The 21,190-nt window shown below is 43.7% G+C and overlaps 1 protein-coding gene across 3 annotated transcripts in view; it reads right to left on the minus strand.

The window, feature by feature from the left end:
• Positions 1-21,190, minus strand: part of MOB3B (MOB kinase activator 3B) — a 198,540-nt gene that overhangs the window by 17,477 nt on the left and 159,873 nt on the right. Inside the window, exons 6-7 of one of the 3 annotated variants that reach the window (XM_042964046.1) lie at positions 15,036-15,238; positions 12,757-12,854 (exon numbers count right to left, since the gene is read on the minus strand). The exons of 1 other annotated variant lie outside the window; for it this stretch is intronic. In XM_042964046.1, the coding sequence (XP_042819980.1) occupies positions 12,765-12,854; positions 15,036-15,238 (293 nt within the window). In that variant the 3' untranslated portion in view covers positions 12,757-12,764. Of the gene's footprint in view, positions 1-12,756; positions 12,855-15,035; positions 15,239-21,190 lie in introns of those variants that run through there. One more of the 3 variants, XM_042964047.1, reaches the window with a different exon arrangement.

The raw sequence follows: 21,190 nt of genomic DNA on the forward strand, positions 1-21,190 counted from the left end.
ATATAGCAAATCTAGTTGAAGAGGAGGAAGGGTCCCAGATCCCAGCTCTGGCTTCACCCTGCATGGTCACAGAACCTGTTGCTAAGGATCACTGATTTGGGCTATGCCCCCTCATTTTACCCGTGGGAAAACTAAGACCCTTCAGACCTCTCCACAGGTAGGAAGACTCAAGTTAAGGACCAAGACTGACCTGTCACCGTATCCCCAAAGCCTAGCCATATGCCTGGAGCACAGGGTCCTGGAGGTACTATGGTTTGTGTGATGGGGGTTCAACACATGAGGTGCTATGCTGAAATGGTGAGGTCTGGAAGGGATGGGCTTCTAGGGTGTGGTGATGACTAGTGCCATTGGTGGGGGGGGGGGCGACAAAAACACCATTATGGTTTAGACAGGGTATGGAGTGTAGGTATGGAGTGATTCTGGGGGAAGGGATGGGGTGGAGGAACGTGAGCCTGAACTTAAGCAAACAAAAGTAGTGGGTCTGGGTGCCATCTAAGAAATCAAGATGAGGGGACCATTCTTCAGCCTAGGCATCTTGTTGGATTCCATTTCTGCCCAGAAATTTGGGAATTGATGGTATTAGTTTCTTATTTTTATTTATTTAATTTTTTTTCTTTTTTTATGATTGAGAGAGTGAGAGAGACAAAGCATGAGCAGGGCAGGGGCAGAGAGAGAGGGAGACACAGAATTTGAAGCAGGTTTCAGGCTCTGAGCTGTCAAGCTTGAGCCCCACATGGGGCTTGAACTCACACACCATTAGATCATGACCTGAGCCAAGTCTGAAGCTTAACCGACTGAGCTACCCAGGTGCTCCTTGATGGTATTAGTTTCAAAGTGTGATGCCTGGCCCACCTGCATCAAAATTACTTGGAAGCTTTATTAAAGATGAAGATTTCATGAGTCCTATTCTGGAACTACTGAATCAAAATTTCCAGTAGTAGAACCCATGTATATATCCTCCACAAGCTCCCAGGTGTTCTTGTGTGGCAAAAGTCTGAGAAGCACCATACTCCATCTCCCTGGGGCTCACCTGGTGGCACATGAGAGCCATCTAGAGAGCTTTACTTTGCTCGAGCCCCACCCTTGGAGATTCTAATTTAATAGGCCTGGGATGGAGACTGAGAACCGAAAAGCCTTCTGAAACCTCCCCAGGTGATATACAGCACAACAGTTTACAGGAATGCAGACTGGTGCAGCCGCTCTGGAAAACAGTGTGGAGGTTCCTCAAAGAATTAACTACCCTACGACCCAACAATAGCCTGCTAGGAATTTACCCAAGGGATAAAGGAGTGCTGATGCACAGGGACACATGTACCCCTGTGTTTATAGCAGTGCTTTCAACAATAGCCAAATTATGGAAACAACCATTCTTAACTGGTTGCCAGAGGGAAGGGAGAGCTACTGTCTCTGTGACAGGAATTACTTCTGTTCTTATAACTATATTCTAATTGGCCCTTAGGGATAAGTTGCTACTTTTCCTTTCAGTTTGTCTTGTTAACCACCCAGGCAGCAGGGAGACAAAAGTTTTCAACAAAGACCTGTCAAAACACTGTTTTGGTGAATCCTGACGTTGTTTAAAAAATAAATTGAATGCATTCACCAAGCAAACTTTAAAAATAAAGTGTATCGAGGTAGACGTGGTCTTCTAAAGTGCTTCTATTTAAACGTACAGTTTGATGAATTTTGATATGGATATGCTCCCAGGTAACCACCACATTAAGATATGGAACATTTCTATTACCTCTGAAACCTCCCTCTTGCCCCTTTGCAGTCAAGCCTCTACCCACACCCTTGGTGCCAGACAACGACCAACCTGCTTTCTAACACCGTGGCTTAGTTTAGACTGCTTTAGAATTTGATACAAATGGGATCAAACAGTATGTACTTTTTATGTCTGTTTTCTTTTGCTCAGCACAACGTTTTTGAGATCTGTCTGTAACATGAATTATACTACTTGCTGTTTCTTCTGTTTCAAAGGCAAGCGCACAGGGCTGCAGGGCACTACTTCAAGGGCAAGTTTCTGGAGTGACGGAAGGCGATTACTGACACAACAGGCTTGACTGTCTTATATAAGGAGCTTGGCTAGGAAGGGGAGGAGTTTGCTACCACTCTGAGGTAACAAGTGTTTTCACTGAAGCAGGTGGTTTCTGGAGGAACGAGCGCACTGGGGGAGGCAGCAGACCTGAGCTGCAGGACGTGGGGAATGAAAGAAGAAAGGGCAATGCATGGACCAAAGGCAAACATCACCTGTGAAGTAAATTTGGTCTCTGGTTTAAAAATATATTAGAGGAGGCGCCTGGGTGGCTCATCTGGGTGAACGTTTGATTCTCTATTTGGGCTCAGGTCGTGGAGCCTGCTTAAGATCCTCTCTCTCCCTCTGCCCCTTGCATACACATGCGTGTGCGCTCTGTCTCTCGTTCTCTTTCTCTCAAAAGAATATTAAAATAAAATAAAAACATACTAGAAAATTCTTTGATATTTCTCTCTTCAATAAATAGAGCTTAATTGCCCTCCCCTTAAGTGTGGGCTGGACTGAATGACTCACTTCTAAGGAAAAGAAAATGGTGGAAGGGGGGTCGTTTATCACTTCTGATACTAGTCCTTAACAATATGGTGGCTTCCATCTTGTTTGCCCTCTTTGGGCTCAGCGAGCAGTTAGCACGGACCCAATGTGGTATAGCATGAGGGGAGATCCCTCTGAGGAAGGGACAATAAAACTGCAGCTTTAAACTGCAAACTCTTGATCAGGACTCAAAAGGACATGGTGATCAAGGGCTCACATGGATCTCTGGCCTGGTGGTGAGAAGCCAAGGCCCGTTCAAGGAACTCTAGGAAGTTCCCTTTTGAGTAGTCTGTATTTCTCTCTTTTTTTTTTTCAATCCAGACCTACCTGTATGCATTTATTTTTTATTTATTGGTCCAGGTACACTCACATTCACAATGTCATAGGAATCTGTTACCACTAACATCATGGAACTAATATTGATTCATAGTATGTTATAGTACTACACTATGGCCTAACTGGCTTTGTTGGTGGCCTATATATATCTGAACTTTATGCATAAAATTATTTCATGGGAAGAGGTGTTCCTAAGACCACACAAGCCCCTAGGATAGGGACTGCCATACTCTTATCCTCATGCTTTTATGGGGTGGATGGAGCAGGTGGGTGGTGAGAGAAGACATACTGTTATATTTCAATAAATAAAACCTTCCCGCATTCAAATACCAATACTCATTTGACATCTTTTGGAGCCAAAGAATCTAGTCTTATCTGGCTGGGAAATTTGAACTAGTCTAGACCACACAGAGCAGCCAAAATTTGGCAGGCTTATCTATGGGCATCAAGCCATACTGACTATTCACATCTTCATATAAACGCTCATGGAGATGAATTAATTCCTACTGTGACTGACATTCTGTAGCAATTTCCAATACCGCAGACACAATGAAGTATAATTATGATTTGGTGCCCCAGAGACCAACAGCAGTCCCGAGGTATGGAGCTGCTCTCTGAGGTGGAGGATCTGACATTGCACCGAGGGAGAAACACTAAACATATGATTTCGAGTTTTATCTATCTTTCATCTGTAAACTAGGTAGGAGAGGAGTGGCGTAGCAAAAAGAGACAGACCATGCAAGGAGCTAAATGCCAATGTCTTACTGAGGCATCCTAGGGACAATTTTAAACATATTTGGCAGCCACTGGTGGCGGGACAGGGTATTAACAGTGTATTGTAGGAAGGAATTCTTGAAGATAAACCCTCTACCTCAGCGGTGTCCAACAGAATGTTCCATGATGATGGAAAGATTTACTATCTGCACTATACAATAGCCACTAGACACATGTGGCTTTTGAGCACTTGAAACGTGGCTAGTAAGATTAAGAAACTAATTTTCATTTTAGTTCAATTTTAATTAATTTAACTTTTAGTAGCCACAAGTAGTTAGTGGCTTCTGTATTGGATGGTACGGCTCTAAGTAATGGATTAAAGGGTAGGATTCTTTAAAAGCATGAGTTTCTTGGGGCCCCTGGGTGGCTCAGTCAGTTAAGCATCTGACTCCTGATTTCAGCTCAGGTCATGATCTCACCATTTGTGAGATCAAGCCCTGAGTCAGGCTCTATGCTGACAGTGTGGAGCCTGCTTGGGATTCCCTCTCTTGTTCTCTCTCTCTGCCCCATTCCCCCTCCCCTTGACACTCTCTCTCTCAAAAAAATAAACTTTAGAAAAATAAAATCATTCTTTAAAATGGAGATGCATCTTATATGACTGGTACTCAGCACAGTGTCTGCGATATAGGTTTTCAAAAAATGTCTATTAACAGACACTCAGCAGCCAGAAGAGAACTGAGCTCATAATACAGAAAGTAGATTACAGAAGACTGAGTAGTTAGTATTTCCCAAAGGGTATCTCAAAGCTTTAGAAACACAAAACTCTCTGTAGCGAGAGGATTCCCTGATCAAATAAATCTGCACATTGTGTGCTTTAGCTGGAAGGTTAGGATTCATGTTAGGGTATTAAGGACCCCAGAACAGCTAGCTAGCTAGCTTCCTTCCTTCCTTTCACATTTATTTATTCTTGAGAGACACAGAGAGCATGAGCAGGAGAGGTGGAGAGAGAGAGAGAGAGAGAGAGAGAGAGAGAGAGGGAGACACAGAATCTGAAGCAGGCTTCAGGCTCTGAACTGTTTGTTAGCACAGAGCTGACGTGGGGCTCGAACCCACGAACCATGAGACCATGACCTGAGCCGAAGTCGGACGCTCAACCGACTGAGCTACCCAGGTGCCCCCCGCCCCAGAACAGCTTTATTAACTCACTGTTTCCCAAGTTATGTGACCATGGAACTCCCTTTCACATAACACCTTCTGACATCCCTTAGAACTAGCAGATTTGGGGAAGAATACTTTGGGATATGTTACACTAATGACAGAGTAGGAGGGAATCTTCCAGTGAACCCCTTCAAAGCAGGGACCCTGATTTTCAGCACATATTCAGCAGGTAATAAGTGTTTACTGAATGGTCTAGAAATGACTCTCTTCCATTAAAACTCAGAGGCAGTCTGTAACCATGCCTACTCAGCCAAGTAAAGAGATGAGCCAGTGTGTGCTCTGTAAACCTAGGCATTCTTAGGCTGCTGTAGTGGGCATACTTACAGAACTGGAAGATAATCTGACATGTAAGCATGACACAGAAGTATGTAATGGAAAACTGGAACAGGAATAACAACAGCTATGGAAATACATATATTTAAAAACTTTTTAGTAATCTCTATGCCCAACATGGGGTTCAAACTCATCAGAGATCAAGAGTTGTATGTTCTACTAACTAAGCCAGCCAGGTACCCCTGGAAATATACTAATAGCATTTTAAGACTAATTCATTGTGATTGGAATATCAACTTCCATAAAAAAGAATCACACCAGAGATACAGGGTGGTGTAAAACAAGATGGGGCATGGGTTCCTGGGGATAGGAGAAGAGAATGGTCCTATCTGAGGGGGGCGGGGGAAGATAATACAAGAGTCTGATTGAGACCAGGGTGGTCTTAGTTATTTAGTTACTTCCCTAGTTACTTCTGATTCTAGGCTTTGCTAATATTTTAGTAAGAAGGGTTTGGAATTAACTCTAAGTCCACATGATAATTTCAGCTAAAAATTATTTGTAGTTATTGTACATACACATATGCTTAAGTTTAATAACGTGCATATAGACCATTCCATGGTCTAGATTAATCTCTTTTCAATGAATCCCTTTTGTTATCTTTTATTTTTGTTTATTTTTATTTTATTTTGGAGAGAGAGCAAGCAGGGAAGGGGCAGAGAGAGGGAGACAGAGGATCTCAAGTGGGCCCTGCACTGACAGCAGAGAACCCGTTGTGGGGCTCAAACTCAGGAACTGTGAGATCATGACCTGAGCTGACGTTGGACACTCAACTGACTGAGCCACCCAGGTGCCCCCCGCTTTTGTTCTCTTAAAACTTGAAATTAAAAAAAAAAACCTCAAAAGTCTTTTCAGATCTAGTTGAGTAGAGGAATCTGGATGGAGAAAACTCCAACCAAAACCTTTCATCAAGATCACAGAACTCTGTGCCATGAGGTGCCCGCAGGGCTGGGCGTGTTATATGTGAGTATATCTGCAGCCTTCACCGCAGGCGTGTTATATGTGGGTATATCTGCAGCCTTCACCATGTGCTTTAGATTCACCGAGATCTTTCCCCTTCAAACTGGGGCTTCAAAAGGAAAATGTGTACATAGTGTAAAGATAAACATTACCTCAATGTTTACAAAGATGCTTAACTCCCTACTCCAGGAGGGACCACTCCATCTCCAGGGAAAGCTTAATTGTTTAGTTCAAGGAGACTGTATGTAGTCCACCTTCAACTATAATCACAAAGTGACCTGCACCATCACCAGCTTGCTCCTTCAAGCATCACTGCCATGGCAGTTCTGTGAGGGGGGAGCAGAGGGTATGGCCAGAGAGAGCAGAGAGGACATTCAGAACCCCTGGTCCTGGGCACACAGGCCACCATATGCAGCTTTGGTCTTTGTTGGTAAGGCCTTTGAAAGCAAAAGATTTGATTTTTCTGCTTCTCATAAAAGTGATACATGTTTGTGATAGAAAACTTGAAAAGACCAAATAATTATCTATATATAATCCATATATATATATATATGAATAATTATATATATATATATATATATATATATATATATATATATAAAATCCACACACACATATATATATATGAAGCATTACCCATATTTCCACCAAGAGAGAACTACCCTGGACACTTTTTGCCATATTTCCTTCCTCATCTATGATTAGATGCTTCTAAAGGACATACTAATAGATACAGGATTAGAGTGATTTTCCAATACATTTTGAATCTTGTTTTTATTACTCAGTATTACATGCTGACAATTTTCCCATGGGCATCATCTTCAGCTATAATTGATCACATTTTAGGCCCTGAAATAAACCAGAGCACATCTCCCCTGACCCAACCAAAAAAAGAAAAAAAAAAAAAAAACCCAAAAAACTAAAACCAGTCATCAGCCCACAGACCAGAAGCAAAACTCTCTGGATATCAGCAAAGGATGAATAAATAGAACTGACAAAGACATGTAGCTGATTTTGCCACATTCCCAGTAACTCAGTACAATGTAGTTCATTGAAATTAGTCCCACATTTCTTTGCTGTTTTTCAAACTGCCACTTTACAGTATGTTTGCCAAGGCTCTTAAAATGTTCTCAGCCTGGCACATCCACTCAGCTCTGGGCATTAAGGTTGCCCTGTACTACCACCACCAGCTGATGCCACAATGGACACACACACATACACACAGCATGTCATCTAAAATGACAAAGTCTCAGGAATGCAAACTCCAGCTGTTCTTTGGGCCGGGTGTACCCCCCTCTGCTGGCATGATGGGCTTTAACTCATGAATGCCCCACTAAGCAAGAAGATGCCAGCCTGGACCAAAGATGACAAGGCTGGGACATGCCATGTCAAAGATCATAATCACCGTACTCAAGCTGGGGGAGACTCTTGATACGGTGTCTTTTACATCTGGGAAAACTGAGGCCCACAGAGATCACATGCCTTGCTCAGGGGCGGACAACTACTGGCGTAGCATTAATAGTGGAAGCATCATTGTAGGGAAGGCCGAACTGCCAGACTCACAGGCTGAAGCTCTCTCTTTCTTCTTCAACGCCTGTGCCCATGTCCAAGCCATTTGGCCTCAAGTCAAGGAAACTGCATGACAAGAAACACCACAGAGGACTTTGCAGAGATGACGTTTCCAAAGAAAAGTTCCTTTCAAAAGCCCACAATGGCTCTTTTGGGGAGCAGCTCTGGCTCATGTGAGAGGTTCTGCTTCTTTTTACAGACCTGATCTCATCTTGCCATGACAGGCCAACCTTGGCTACCGCACTCACCCAGGCATCTCCAAGGGGAGTTTAGGCATGACCTGGCCACCCCTTAGGGGAATATAAGGTCAGCATATACTTGGGCCTACATGGGTTGTGGCGAGGACTTATAGAACAAGGCTTTCCAAATCTTTGGTCTCCAAAGTGCCCTGGTCCTAAATTATCCATTGTTAAATGGGTGGTTTTGGAGCTAAAGCCTAAAATCACTAGGTGCAAGGACCTCAATAATTAGCCAACTGGAGGAGGAGTGGGAGACTTGGTGTGACAAAATGGTAGTAATGGCAGTGAGAGACGGAGAGGAATGTAGTTTAGATACGGAGAAACAGATGACCACACTTGTCTGAAGTAAAGGTAACAAGTGTGAGAAGTAGATAAAATAATATACGTAAAGAGCTTAATGGAATATCTGGAATTCAAGAAATGGAGCTACTGTCTATTTCTTGAAAATGCTTGTGTGCCTTGTACATACTAAGAACTCAATGGCAGGTGTGATACAATGATGCAGAAGGACTGAGGGGTGAGAATGAACAGGGCTGGGCTTATTTTCTTTCTCTGAAGCCCTCCCCTAGGATGAGTTTCATTTCCTTCTCATCTTCCTCTTTTCATCTTCTCTCCCTCCTCACCCCATGCAGCAGTGGTGGGTGTGGTAGGGGCCCAGGTGGAGGCAGGGAGGGAAACCTCAAAATCTAGAGACATACCACAAAGATGGAACAGTATTACCCAAAGTTTGCTGCATGGACCATGATCTTTATGTTAACGAGTGATAACAAATGAAAAAAATTTTGCGGGAGTCAAATGTAGTTAAACTGAGTGGGTTACACAAAACTGAACCAGCTTCTTCGCTGCAGGACGTCTCAAGGTCTTTAATCTGCAATTCTACATTGTGGGTCTTCAGGGCTGGAGATGATATAGCATTTTGTAAACTTACTTGATCAAAGGAAAGAAGTCTGTTTTCACTGAGCATTACTCAAGATCAACTTTTTTTTTTAAATATAGTTGGCACACAATGTCACATTATTTCAGGTATACAACACAGGGATTGCCATGCTTCTTTGTTATGCTATGCTCACTCACCATCCGTCACCATACAGAGCTATTACAGTGTCATTGAGTATATTCCCTATGCCATGCCTTTTATTCCCATGACTTCTTCATTACAGGACTGACATTTTGAGGAATATTCTTGGCCAATACTGATCCTTAGATTTTTCTTCTTTGCTTTACTTTCCCACCTCATTGAGCTAACCTCCAATCCTAGAGAAGACCTGAAGTGCTAAAAATAGTAAATCTCACATCTGAGAGTAATTGTCATGCACAGCCTTGCCGCCAGAATGTGGTCTGGGAACCAACAGCACGGACATCACCTGGGAGCACAATGTGCACGTTCAAGTCCCCTTCCAGGTGTACTGAATTGGAATCTACAGTTTGGCAGCTTGCCCATGTGATTCACATGCAGAGTAAAGTCTGAGATGCAGACCGAGGGAGCTTGGTAGTAGGCCCTGAGCTCAATAATTCTGATTTGCTGTATCTGTGGCAAGGCCCAGGTATGTGCATTTTAAAACATAACCTCCAGAAGATTCTGATGCGCTGGCATATGGACCCCTATTAAGAAACACTGATTTAATTTAAGAGCTTCTATGGCCCAAGTGCCCTGCCGTAAGGTAAAAGAACAGCCTTGCGACAGTATTTGGCCTCACAGCTGCACCTCTGCAAGGTAGGTTCTTAACAATCACCTTCATTGTTAGAAATAAGGAAATGAAACCCTAGAGGGAGATGGAGAAGGCCCTGGACCAAGGTCACCCAGGGGTCAGCAGGTGCACAAGGGTGAGCAAGCACCCTCCTTCCTCCCCACCTCCACAACCTTCCTCCTCCTCCCTAATCAGCTTTTTATTCACCAGCTACTGCAATGCTAACAGCGCTTTCGGAGTCTGCTTTTGTTTTTAGTGAAAGGCCCACAAAACACTGCTGGTTATTTGTGCTTGCTAATGATAATTCTGATCAGCTCAATTCTGTCAGCTGACTCCCCGGCTGCCAGGGGCCCACAGCAGCCTGCTTATTCAATCAGGGACTGGCCCATTTTCTAATTACCAGCATCATTTGGGCTCGTTTTCTCCAACTGTGAACTTGCTTGAGTTCAAGTCTTCTTCAGCTGTTGCATTTACATGAGAAATGGCTCATCTGTCAAGTCTGTGTCTCTGTTCGCCTCCCTCTCCCTGTTGGAGACCAGATGCAATGGGTTCCCAGGCTGCCGCTGACCAGCAGGTCCCAATGGGAGCCATGAGGCAAGCCCTGTGGGGGGATGCACACACTGGCCTTCCTCACTGGGCTGGCCAGAGTGACCTCTTCCCAGCTTCTGAATTCCAAATTTCACTCCCACTCTGAGGCCAGAGAGGGTCACCAACCGTCCCAGTTTGCCAGGGATCGAGAGTTTTCCCAGGACATGAGACTTTTAGTGCCAAATCTGGGAGGGTTAGTCACCTGGACGCAGTAGTATGAGAGCATTCAACGCTGCCCAGGTGACCTAGCTGGAATCTAAAACAGAAAACTAACTGAAAGTTGGGGTATAGATGATACTAAGACTGATGATACATCCTTTCACTGCTCTGTGCCTAATTTTGCTTTTAAGTTCTATTGCTAATCCAACAGGATGAAGCTTTATTTCCAACAATGAAGAAGTGGAAGTCTGCTGGCATGTTCTGAGATAAAGGTGGCACCAAGGGAGGAATGATTGGTATACAATCTCTGTGGATGGAGGTGCAACACCCTCAAAGTACTCTTCCTAATTCAAAACATATTATGTACTTGGTGTGTACTTGGCAATAGAGGCATGCGAGCATATATCCTGTAGACCCCCAATTCTCAAAGAGTTGACCATTCTATGGGAGACACCAATACAAAGATGATAAACTGCATCTGTTACAAGGATACCTAGGGGATCACTAAGATGGCAAAAGGCCATGGGAGCTGGGAAGGGAGAAATGGGGTATCCTTGCTCACTATATGCCAGGGACTTTATATTCATTATCTCATTTAACAGCCAACATTCCTTAAGCCCTTACCATGCGACTAATCCATTTAATGTCTACAACAATTCAATTATTATACCCATTCTAGGAGTGAGGAAAATGAGGCTTTGAGAAATCAACTACTTGCTGAAGATTGCAAGTTAGTAAATGAAGAGTTTGAACCCAGAGAGACTGAGTCTGGTGTTAGGCACTGAAGTTGAATCTCCTCCCCTGTGGGGTGCTGGACACTCCGTAAACATCAGATGAAAGCTACAGGGTAGTCTCTGGGAACAGACGAGTACAGCTGTCCATGGTGGACTCATGGCAGAGAGGAACCTGAGGTGGGGTCTCTGAGTTCTACACTCATGCAATCCCAAGGCATGATATCGGAAATATCCCACTGGAGATGTGGGAACTCAGAATGCTGGTGTTCTAAAGGAAGCTGGCTGCTCAAATGTTGCCCTTCTGGCCTTTTGCTGCATTAGATCCTAAAGAATGCACACTAGAATGTGAAGCCAAAATGCCTGACTTGCTTATCATTTTGCAAGGGCTGAAGATGAGTGTGTCATTATTTTACATTTTTTAGTTTGTAGCTATAAGTTCTTCAAAGCATACCCTTCTTATGAACATCTGAGTAACTTGTGTTGCACATACAGGGTACCTGATATATGCAAATTAAATAAAAATGTGTTGATCTGACATACTATGACTGATTTTAATATGTTCATTGCTACAGTCAACTTAGAAGTTAGGTGTTCTAGCATTATCAACTACTGAAAGTGTTCCTATCAGTAAAAACAGTCCAAAAGTACAGTATTCTTAGTGGATACTGGACTATGTTAAGTATCCAGAGCCCGATATTATATAATTATAATTATTTTTTTAAAGTTTATTTACTTATTTTGAGACAGAGATCATGGGAGTGGGGGGGGGCAGAAGGAGGGAGGGAAGGAGAGAGAGGGATTGGGAGAGAGGGAGAGAGGGAGAGAGGGAGAGGGAGAGAGAGAGAGAGAGAGAGAGAGACTATCTTAAGCAGGCTCCGTGCTGTCAGTGCAGAGCCTGATGCAGAGCTCAATTCCATGACCCAGAATTCAAGAGTCAGACGCTCAACCCACTGACCCACCCAGGTGCCCCTATAATTACTGTCCTTAGAAATGTTCTCAGTATCTTTTTCTGTTAACTTTATAGGCTTTGGTTTGTGTAAAATGAACACATAATTTCAGACAATTAGGCATGAAAAACATTTGTTAATATGTAAAAGCATTAAAGTTAATTACCCTGCAATTATAATTAAGAAAGCATAAAGGTAGGAAGGATTCTGTTTCAAGCAAGATTTAAAGAAATAAAAGGTTCTATGGGAAAAACTGATAACCCTTCTTCCTCAGTTCCACTGTTAACAATTCCTGGCTAACCCTGAGTCAGTCTTCCCTATGCCTCCAAAGAGGCTCTCGTCTGGAACACTGAGCTGTTCAGAGCCTTTCTGTGACTCTCACTTCAGTCAGCTCCTAGTACTGCCAGGTGTTAGAATCCCTGGGGCTCTTCCTCAGTTACTGAAAATGACTGATAGTTTTTTGATGGCTAAGAAAGGATGGCTGGAGCTCAGCTTAGTCTTACAACGGCCTTTATGCTTTTGTACGTAAAGAGGAAACTGACTGTTGCTTCTATCCAGCTGTTTCTGCTCCTTTGAGGCAGTGAAACCGACACAGTGAGTGCTTTGGGGAGACTCTTCCTTCTGGTGGACCTTTGGGGGAAGGTATTTCCCCTGACGGTTTCTCCACCCTCTTGGTTTCCGTGGCCTGGAGTCCCTCTTTCCTTTGTCCTTGACATTTTCTAAATTAGCTTTGTCAACTCTTTCCAGCCTTTTAACTCCCTTGAGCTGTTTGCACACCTTTTCTTCTTGTACTGTTTACCCACAGCTGCCTTAAAGGACAAAGTAGGAGAAGTTCAATCGTGAAGCATTTCAGCTTCTTTCCACACTACTTGCCCAACTGAATTCAGAGACAACCTAGTTCCTGCCCCCAAGAACTTTCTAGAAAACTGTTGTAAAAGAAAATGAAGAAGATGAGCACTTCTGTAGCCAACGATATATCTTATTTGTGTCCAGAAAGTCCTGTTTTTTTCCAGAACTCCCAGTGATGCAAACAAAAATATTTTTTCCCCATGTACTTTCATAGCATGATAATAGATTTCAAGTTGAGAAACTCTAAATGTGATATATCAATTTCTTTTCCAGATACAGATATAGTACCATATTAAACATCTCTCTCTCTCTCTCTCTCTTTTTGTATTTTTGATTCTTTAACAACAGAGCCTTGTTGACCCCGGAGGGACTGCCCCTCCCAGGGCTAGCCAATTCCTATATGTAGTAAACAACTCACCTTCCAGCTGTTTACTCCCCAACCAATACAAACCAATCAATCCAGAGCCCACAGCCCCAACCACCTCCCCTATGCCTCTCACCCTTAGGGCTACTACTGCCTTCCATAAATCACCCCAGATCCAGGTACCACACAACTAAGGCAGCCCCTAATCCCCAGGGCCTCCTGAAATTATTCAGATTAGTCAATTCTAATCTTGCTTAGCTTGGCTCACCTGTTCTTTCCCAGAGAAACCCCAATAAAGGCTTTTGCCCCCATTTTCTCTGTTTCCACTGCCTCTAACCAACCCTGGTGGCTCCCCCACCGTGCCTTGCCCTGCCCCCCACCTTGACATGGTGTGTGCCCCTTGCCTTCGATCTGTGAGTGTAACACTCTATCTTTCCAATGGCAGTTGTTTCCTGATCTGTTGGCCTCACCATACATAAATAACAACAAAACCTATACTTAAAAAACATGTACATAAAGAGAAAGGAAGATGGACTAGCAAAAGACCATAGTCTGGGCCCTGTGTTGGTCATTATTCAAATGGACTTGGAAGAAAGTTAGTTGCAAAACTGCCATTTTTAATGTTTTAAGAAGAAAGTGTGATTTTAGTATAGAGCTCTGTATTATACGGGATAAGTACTCAGTAGAGCCAACTAGAAATAGCTGCGATGAGGGCATCCACATTAAGATACTACGTGTTACAAAAGATGTTGAGGATTTCAAGGGTCCTTGACTTCTAAAGCACAGACTGAGTCCAACTATAAAAACACCTTATGAAGAAAACACAAGGAATTCTCATTCACCTAAACAATAACTGTTAAGTTTCTTAAATCAGATGTTCTGGATTTTAATATATTCCATTAAAATGCATCACAGGAGATTCAGTACGAAAAGCAAAGCCCTTCAGACACCGTATTCTCATCTGGAGCTTACTTCTGTCGCCATTTCTGGAGTCCAAGGGCTTACTTCTGTCTCTGTCTCTGGAGTCAAAGTGCTTACTTCTGTCTCTATCTCTGGCATCCAAGCACTGACTTCTGTCTCTGTCTCTGGAGTCCAAGCACTGACTTCTGTCTCTATCTCTGGAGTCAAAGCACTTAGTTCTATCTCTGTCTCTGGTGTCCAAGCACTGACTTCTGTCTCTGACTCTGCAGTCAAAGCGCTGACTTCTGTCTCTGTCTCTGGAGTCAAAGCGCTTAGTTCTGTCTCTAACTCTGGAGTCAAAGTGCTTACTTTTCTGTCTTACTCTTTGGAGTCAAAGCGCTTACTTCTGTCTCACTCTCTGGAGTCAAAGCCACTCGCAGGTAGTTTTGCTTGACTTGGCATGCCTAGCAGCAAACAGTAGGTGCTAAATATGTGTTCACTGATTAAAGGAATGTTTCTGGTTATCTTTGAATGGAGGTATAATGGATAACATGAGAGATCAAAGATGCTCATTTAAGGGAGTAAGTAGATAGGTGGCTGGTTTGGGAGCTGAGAATTAAAGCTACTCCCTCGAGCCCAAACTACTACAATCCTACTACATTCTGCCAGTATAATCCCACTACAAACCACTATGTGGTTTACTACACTGGGTGCTGTGGACATCTTGGCATCTCCTGCTCCTGAAGCTGACCTCTAACTCCTGTCTAATGCTGTAGGCCTCTGGCTGACGGCTCATCATGAATGAGCATTTTGCATGGGTTTGTCAGTGTGCTGGGACAAAAGGCTGAGCTCCTAGAAGTAGCATGGTGACACTTACCAAAGGCTCTAGCTCCTTGCGGTCTATGAGGTTCATCTCTGTGACGAAGTAATAGAAGTGCTTGTAGCAGGTGTTGACATGGGCCTCCGCGCCCATCACAATGACCCGGTCAAAGTGGTGGATGTAGACGTGGACAAAGACTCGGAAAAGGCGGCACAGGATCTTCTTGCAGATCTGAAGGAAGTTCTTTGGGAAGGGAACACCTAGAGAAGTTAAAAAAAAAAGAAAAAAAAAAAGGAGAACAAAGCCATGATGGGAAAGCTCTCATAGCCCAGGAGCACATGTGTGAGGCTGGAGAGCATCCTGGCCCTGAGCTCCCTGGCCAGCCTACAGATGCCTGCTCTCTGCGGGTGGCTGTGTCGGATCCTGCCTAAAAAAAGTGGCTGAAATGCTGTTGTATTTAAATGCCAACAATGACCAGGAAGAGACCAAAAAATGAACGAAAAGGGCCAGGTTGGTTTCTTTACCTAAATGTATGGGTGTGTATGTGTGTCTATATCTGTATATATCTGTATATATCTATATATCTATATCTATAGCTATCTGTATATATCTATCATATATCAGTATATATCTGTATATATAATGTGTGCATATACATTGGTTATATTTATATAAAAATATTCATTTTTACATACAAATGTGTGCTCTCCCTTCTTGTGTTTTTCCCCCACTTGATAGAGCACAAGAAAGTTCATCTTCCTCTTACATTAACATAAAGAAAACCAGCAGGAGGAGGGGAATGCTCCAAGGAGACAAGCGCTCCCTGACACATCGTGATGGGGGCGGGGCCTTGAGCACTGAAGTAAATTGAAAACACCTTCTCCTCAGAGGGAGCTGCTGTGCCAAAACTCCCGCCAAGGGTGGCCATGTGAGAACTCCTGAGTTTTCAAGATAATTCAGAAATTTGGAGTGCTATGTGAATTTGCTGCATTTTTAAAACATCAGCAGTTAAAGTTTTACAGAAATACCAACGGTCAACACAAGACATCTTTCTAGCTTAATTTCACCTACAGGCTACCAGTGTGCAAATTCTGATCCAAATTTCTCCTGAGATTCACTGTTTCTGAGGTGGGCAAATGCAGCAAACTCCATAGACACTTTGCATTACTTATTACCACTTCATCCCCTTGTGGAAGGTAAGAGTGGGTTATGTGGCCAGAGGAGACACCCAGATTTCCTGTTTGATGACCACTACTGCTGTCTGGTCAGAGCAACACACAGCAGGATCCACAAACCCACTTCCTTTCCCCCTCTTAAACACTGTTTAAACTCTTGTTATTTACACTGTCCTAAAATGGTGACAAGTCTGTTGTAAGTCCAAAAGACTTTGATTTCCTGCTCTGCAACTTTTCTATCTGTATCACCATAGGCAAGATACATAACCTCTCTGAGCTTCAGTTTGGCCATATGTAAGTAAAAGTTGCAACAGTTGTGAGGATTCGATACAGGTAAAATTTCCAGTGGCTGTCAAGAATGAGAAGTGGTACTCATGCAATTTTGGTTTCTCATCTATAAAAGAAGGATCATAATAAAGCCTTCCTTGCATGCGTTGGAGGGTGCTAACATGAGTAAAATCCTTCGACAGTGCCTAGAACAGAGTAAGAGCTCACCAAATGGGAATGGCCCCCTTCTCTCTGCACTACAGTGAGGGTCTGGAGCACCTCGCTGTTGTTATAAGGAATACATTACCTTTCTCAAGAAAAGGTAGACATGGCAACCAGCCTTTCATCAGAATTGGAGAGTGTGCTCAGGACGTGGCCCTGGTCCCTAGGAAGCCTGGAATTTTGTTCTCTGTTCCTCCACAGGGTCCCAGTGGCAGCTGTCTGGTGAGATACTCTGTAATGGGATCACCTGGGACGCCCAGGACACGATGGGAGAGACAGAACATGACTGGCAGCTGGCAGAGGCAAGATCTGTCTCCCTGGGGCCCGGCACTCTTACCTGCTTTTCTTCAAAAACAAAGTGGGACCTATCAAATGAACCCAGGGAGAGACTCAGGCATAGCGTGGCAGCTGTCTGGGCAACAGATGCTGGGATTTAGGGATGGAGGTGAGGTACAGCTGGGAAGGAGGTGGTGGGCAGACCCTCGCAGAAATTATGGGTGGTTTTCTAGGCTGAGGAGAGGCCAGCAGAAAGCACTGCTGCCAGGCTGTGGAAGGTTCTGGAGTCTTCAAAGAAGCTCAAGTCCCAGAGATGATGGAATCCCCTCCAAGTGTGTTCCCATGAGAAGGGGAGCCCTGTAGCCCACACAGTGACAATACCAACGGCTGACATATTTTTCCTTTACAACCTATCTGCAAAGTAGGCTTTACTACCTATATGTCATGGATGGCTAACACTGAAGCTCTGAAGCACAGATTGACTTGCCCCAGGCTATTTAGCTAAAAAGTGGCAGGGCTGGGATTTGGACCAAGACCGCTTGATTCTAAACACCAAAAGATCTGGTTAAGTTTGGAGTATAACTCTCTACCAAGGATAGAGGTATAGCTCGACTGCTAAGTGAAACAAGGCATCCAAAGGTTACTCTTTGGTGGTATAGAAATATGACTTAAAAAAAGAAAAGGAGTGGAGAGAGAGAGAGAGAGAGAAGTTTGAAAGAAGTCCACATCGCTGGCAGCCACAGATTGAAGGGGATAAGAGGAAGGCTAATTAATACACTCTACTGCCTTCAAGGAGAAATGTGTTTTCTCTGCCCATGCCTTGGGACTGGGGATCTGGGACTAACAGTAAAAGCCAACATCAACTGAGCACTTACTGTGTTGTAGGAACTGAGCCAAGAGATTTACACAGATTAGTTGATTAAGTTTGCAGAACAAGACTTGAAGACAGGTACTATTATTATTGTTTCCATCTCAAAGATGAGAAAACAGACTCAGAAAATTAAGTAGCTGCCCAAGGTCACTCAGCTGGCAAACAGTAGAGGAGGGGTCTGGACCCAGGTTTGTCCAATCCTAAAGCCCAGGACCACCCTGAAAACCTGAGATCCTGCTCTGGGGCTCCAACACACACCTGCAGCTCTGTGGCCCTTCCTTTCTGGGTGGCCTGAACCCCCTCCAGTGGGTTTACCTTTCACATCCCTGCCTCCAGTCTCTGTGGAGGCTAACCAGCTGCTAGAGAACATGGGGAGTCTTAGCTGTGTCAGTGCATCTGCTTGACTAGCCCCAGGCCCCACACACTGACTCAGAGGTAAAGCCAACTATTGGGCATACTGAGGATGTTCATGGCAATTGCTAGGTGTCTCTAGATGGTCCCCAGTTTGCCATATTCCCCCCATTCCTATTCTGCTTAGTTCTGAATTCCTGGTGCTACCTTCCATTCCATACCTGGTCTCTGGCCTTGCTTTTGTTCTCAAAGTTGGTTTGCCTCTATCTCTCCCTTTTGGGATATGGCTGGAAATTATCTTGAGAATAGCTGAGTTGCTTTGAGAATCTGCAAGGTCTACTTTTAAAGTCCTGGCCCTACAATTTACTAGCTGTATAGGCAGGTTACTTCACTTTTCTGGATTATTAAATAAAAACATTTGCTTTGCAGTGTCCTTGTACTAGTATCTGTACTATAATGGGTATGTAGTGGGAACTTTTACACTAAGTTCTATTTTTTAATTTCTCACCTGAATTCCTCGGGACTCTAGCGGCTTAGTTGGATCTGACCCTTCCACCATTCCCTCCCTTACACGCAATTCATTCTTCAAAAGTGAACGCTGCAAATGGTTCAAGTCAGGACGTGCTCAGCATGTACCAGTCACCTCAGGCCAACTCTGGAAGCTGACAAGTCCTGGACTGAGAGTTCTAGGGAGCCCAGAAACCCCAGTGAGTTCTCTGCTGCACCAGAGATAAAATTTCAGTTCACAGAGCATGGGATTAAGAGTAAGAAAGCTACACAGCAGTTGGGAAATTCATTCCATAATATCTATGGTTCAGGGGCCACTCCTATAGTTTGTGTAATATTTTAGCTCTTTCCCCCTCTTCTCTTCAGCCTTCCAGGTGTTCAGATTTGTGTGTGTGTGCATATGTACGTATGTGTGTATATTTGTGGATATATGTGTGCATGCGTATATGTATGTATGTGTGTATATGTGTGAGTGTATGTGTGTTACATGTACGAATCTGTGTGTTTATATGTGTGTACGTACATGTATGCATATGTCTGTGTAGCATGTATGTCTGTGTGTTTTAAATAAGCCTTCAGAAGGTGGGAGGTAGAAGAGACCACTCCCTTTGATGTAGAGAACTGGATGTCTAACCCTTTGGTGGACTCTGCAACTATCTCACCCTGTGTAACTGGCTTCATGGCAGCAAGATAGGGCAAGACTCAGCCCTGCTGATCCACTCCCTTCCTTGACAGGCCCCAGATGGGCCAGATCATGAAAAGTGATCCATCTGAGGGTTTTTGTCTTCATGGGGCTGCTAAGACATATCCAATTTCCAAAGGAGCCAAGGAAAGGGCTCCTTGGCCAAGGAGCCAAAGGAAAGGGATCCTTGGGTGATGCCTGATACATATGTGTGTGAAGTCCTTTAGTCTCAGGGACATCCTGAGCAGTGATATTATTGTTGCAGCTTTGTTTTTAACTGAGGCTTAGCTCAGTGAAAGTATTTGCTCCTAGCCTCATAGCTAAAAGGAGATAATGATTTGGCTCTAAAACTCAGGTCTTTTCTTCTGCATCCTGTTACTGCAGGCTCCTTGGTAGCAGGGAACAGATCACCATTTTATGACCTGCACTTAGCTCAGTACCTGGCTTATGGAAGGAGCTTGGAAAATGTGTGTTTGCTTGCTTTAAATGCATACAGTCCAGCAATAGGAAGAATGAAAGGCTAATGAATCATCACAAACGGATGCTGGGCTTGTTATAATGATGGCTGGCAGCTGAGGGGGCTGTACACTGGCTGGGTCTGGGCAAAGGGCTATGTGGACATGTGGCACCACTGATCCAGCTCAGGACCACATCCAACCTTCTGTCCCTCTGCTTCTCTTGCGTGTGTGAGATATTATGCACCCTTCACTTTAGTATTTCCCAAGCCATGTTTTGAAAATCACTCATCTTGGGAGATCCTTGGTTAAAAAAAGAGGATCATGAGATCAAATGTATTCGCAAAAATGATGCTTTTGGGGTGCCTGGGTGGCTCAGTTGGTTAAATGTCTGACTTATCTCATGGTTCATGAATTCGAGCGCCACGTTGGGCTCTGTGCTGATAGCTCAGAGCTTGGAGCCCTCTGGATTCTGTGTCTCCCTCTCTCTCTGCCCCTCCCCCACGCTCTCTTTAAAATAAATATTAAAAGAAATTTTAAATGCTGTTTTCATAGAGGTTTACAATGTATCTCCGCAAAATAAAGGATCTGAGAATTCCTGTAGGAAAAAGTCCTATTTTACTCTAAACTCCTCCCCCCGCCCCATAATATCTACTGGTTTAAAACACAGTCTGTAATCATACTCCCCAGCTTTCATTTCTATGTCACTCTACCTTCTATTCACAAGGTAGTCATGTGCAAAGTTAGTCCCTCTAAGCCTCAGTTTCCCCATCCAGAAAGAAACAGGGATGTTAATGTTGTCTGTAGCTCATGAGGTTGTTGTGAAGGTTAAACACACACACATAAAAAAGGTTTTGCCTAATGCGTTGCAGATAGTAAGCACCCTCTTGTGAACTGTTATTTTTAGTATCCCATAGACCCAAAGTTCTTTGGAAGACACTTTGGCATTAAATTCCTCCTGCATATTTATTTTCATGAGGGCAGTTTGGGCATTAACACATCAGTTCTGAACTTACAAAGAACTCACAGTGGCAAGTACTCAATTAAGCACTGGGTTACATTCTGCCTTATATTATCTTCTGCAAATTTCTCATATTTATGTCTCATATTATTGTAAGCTCCCTGAACAAAGGGATTGTTTTAAATTCTGAGTCTGCTTTTAAAAGTACCTGGCACAGACCTAGGTAGGGAATACTTATCAATCAAAAGTGAATCATAAAAGAGCAGTGATTTTATTTAGTCAAGATGTGACTCTATCATTTCCTATTTGGGGGAGGAAAAAAGCCTACAGCAGAACAACAGTGTTTTGCCAGGGTCTTGACAAGGTCCTGACATGGGAAGCTTCACACTGCCTTTGGTGAAAAGGGAGGAGAACTCTGTGATAAGAACATTTTGATTTCAACAAG

The sequence above is a fragment of the Panthera tigris genome, chromosome D4 (assembly GCF_018350195.1).
Source record: "Panthera tigris isolate Pti1 chromosome D4, P.tigris_Pti1_mat1.1, whole genome shotgun sequence".
Lineage (NCBI taxonomy): Eukaryota > Metazoa > Chordata > Mammalia > Carnivora > Felidae > Panthera > Panthera tigris.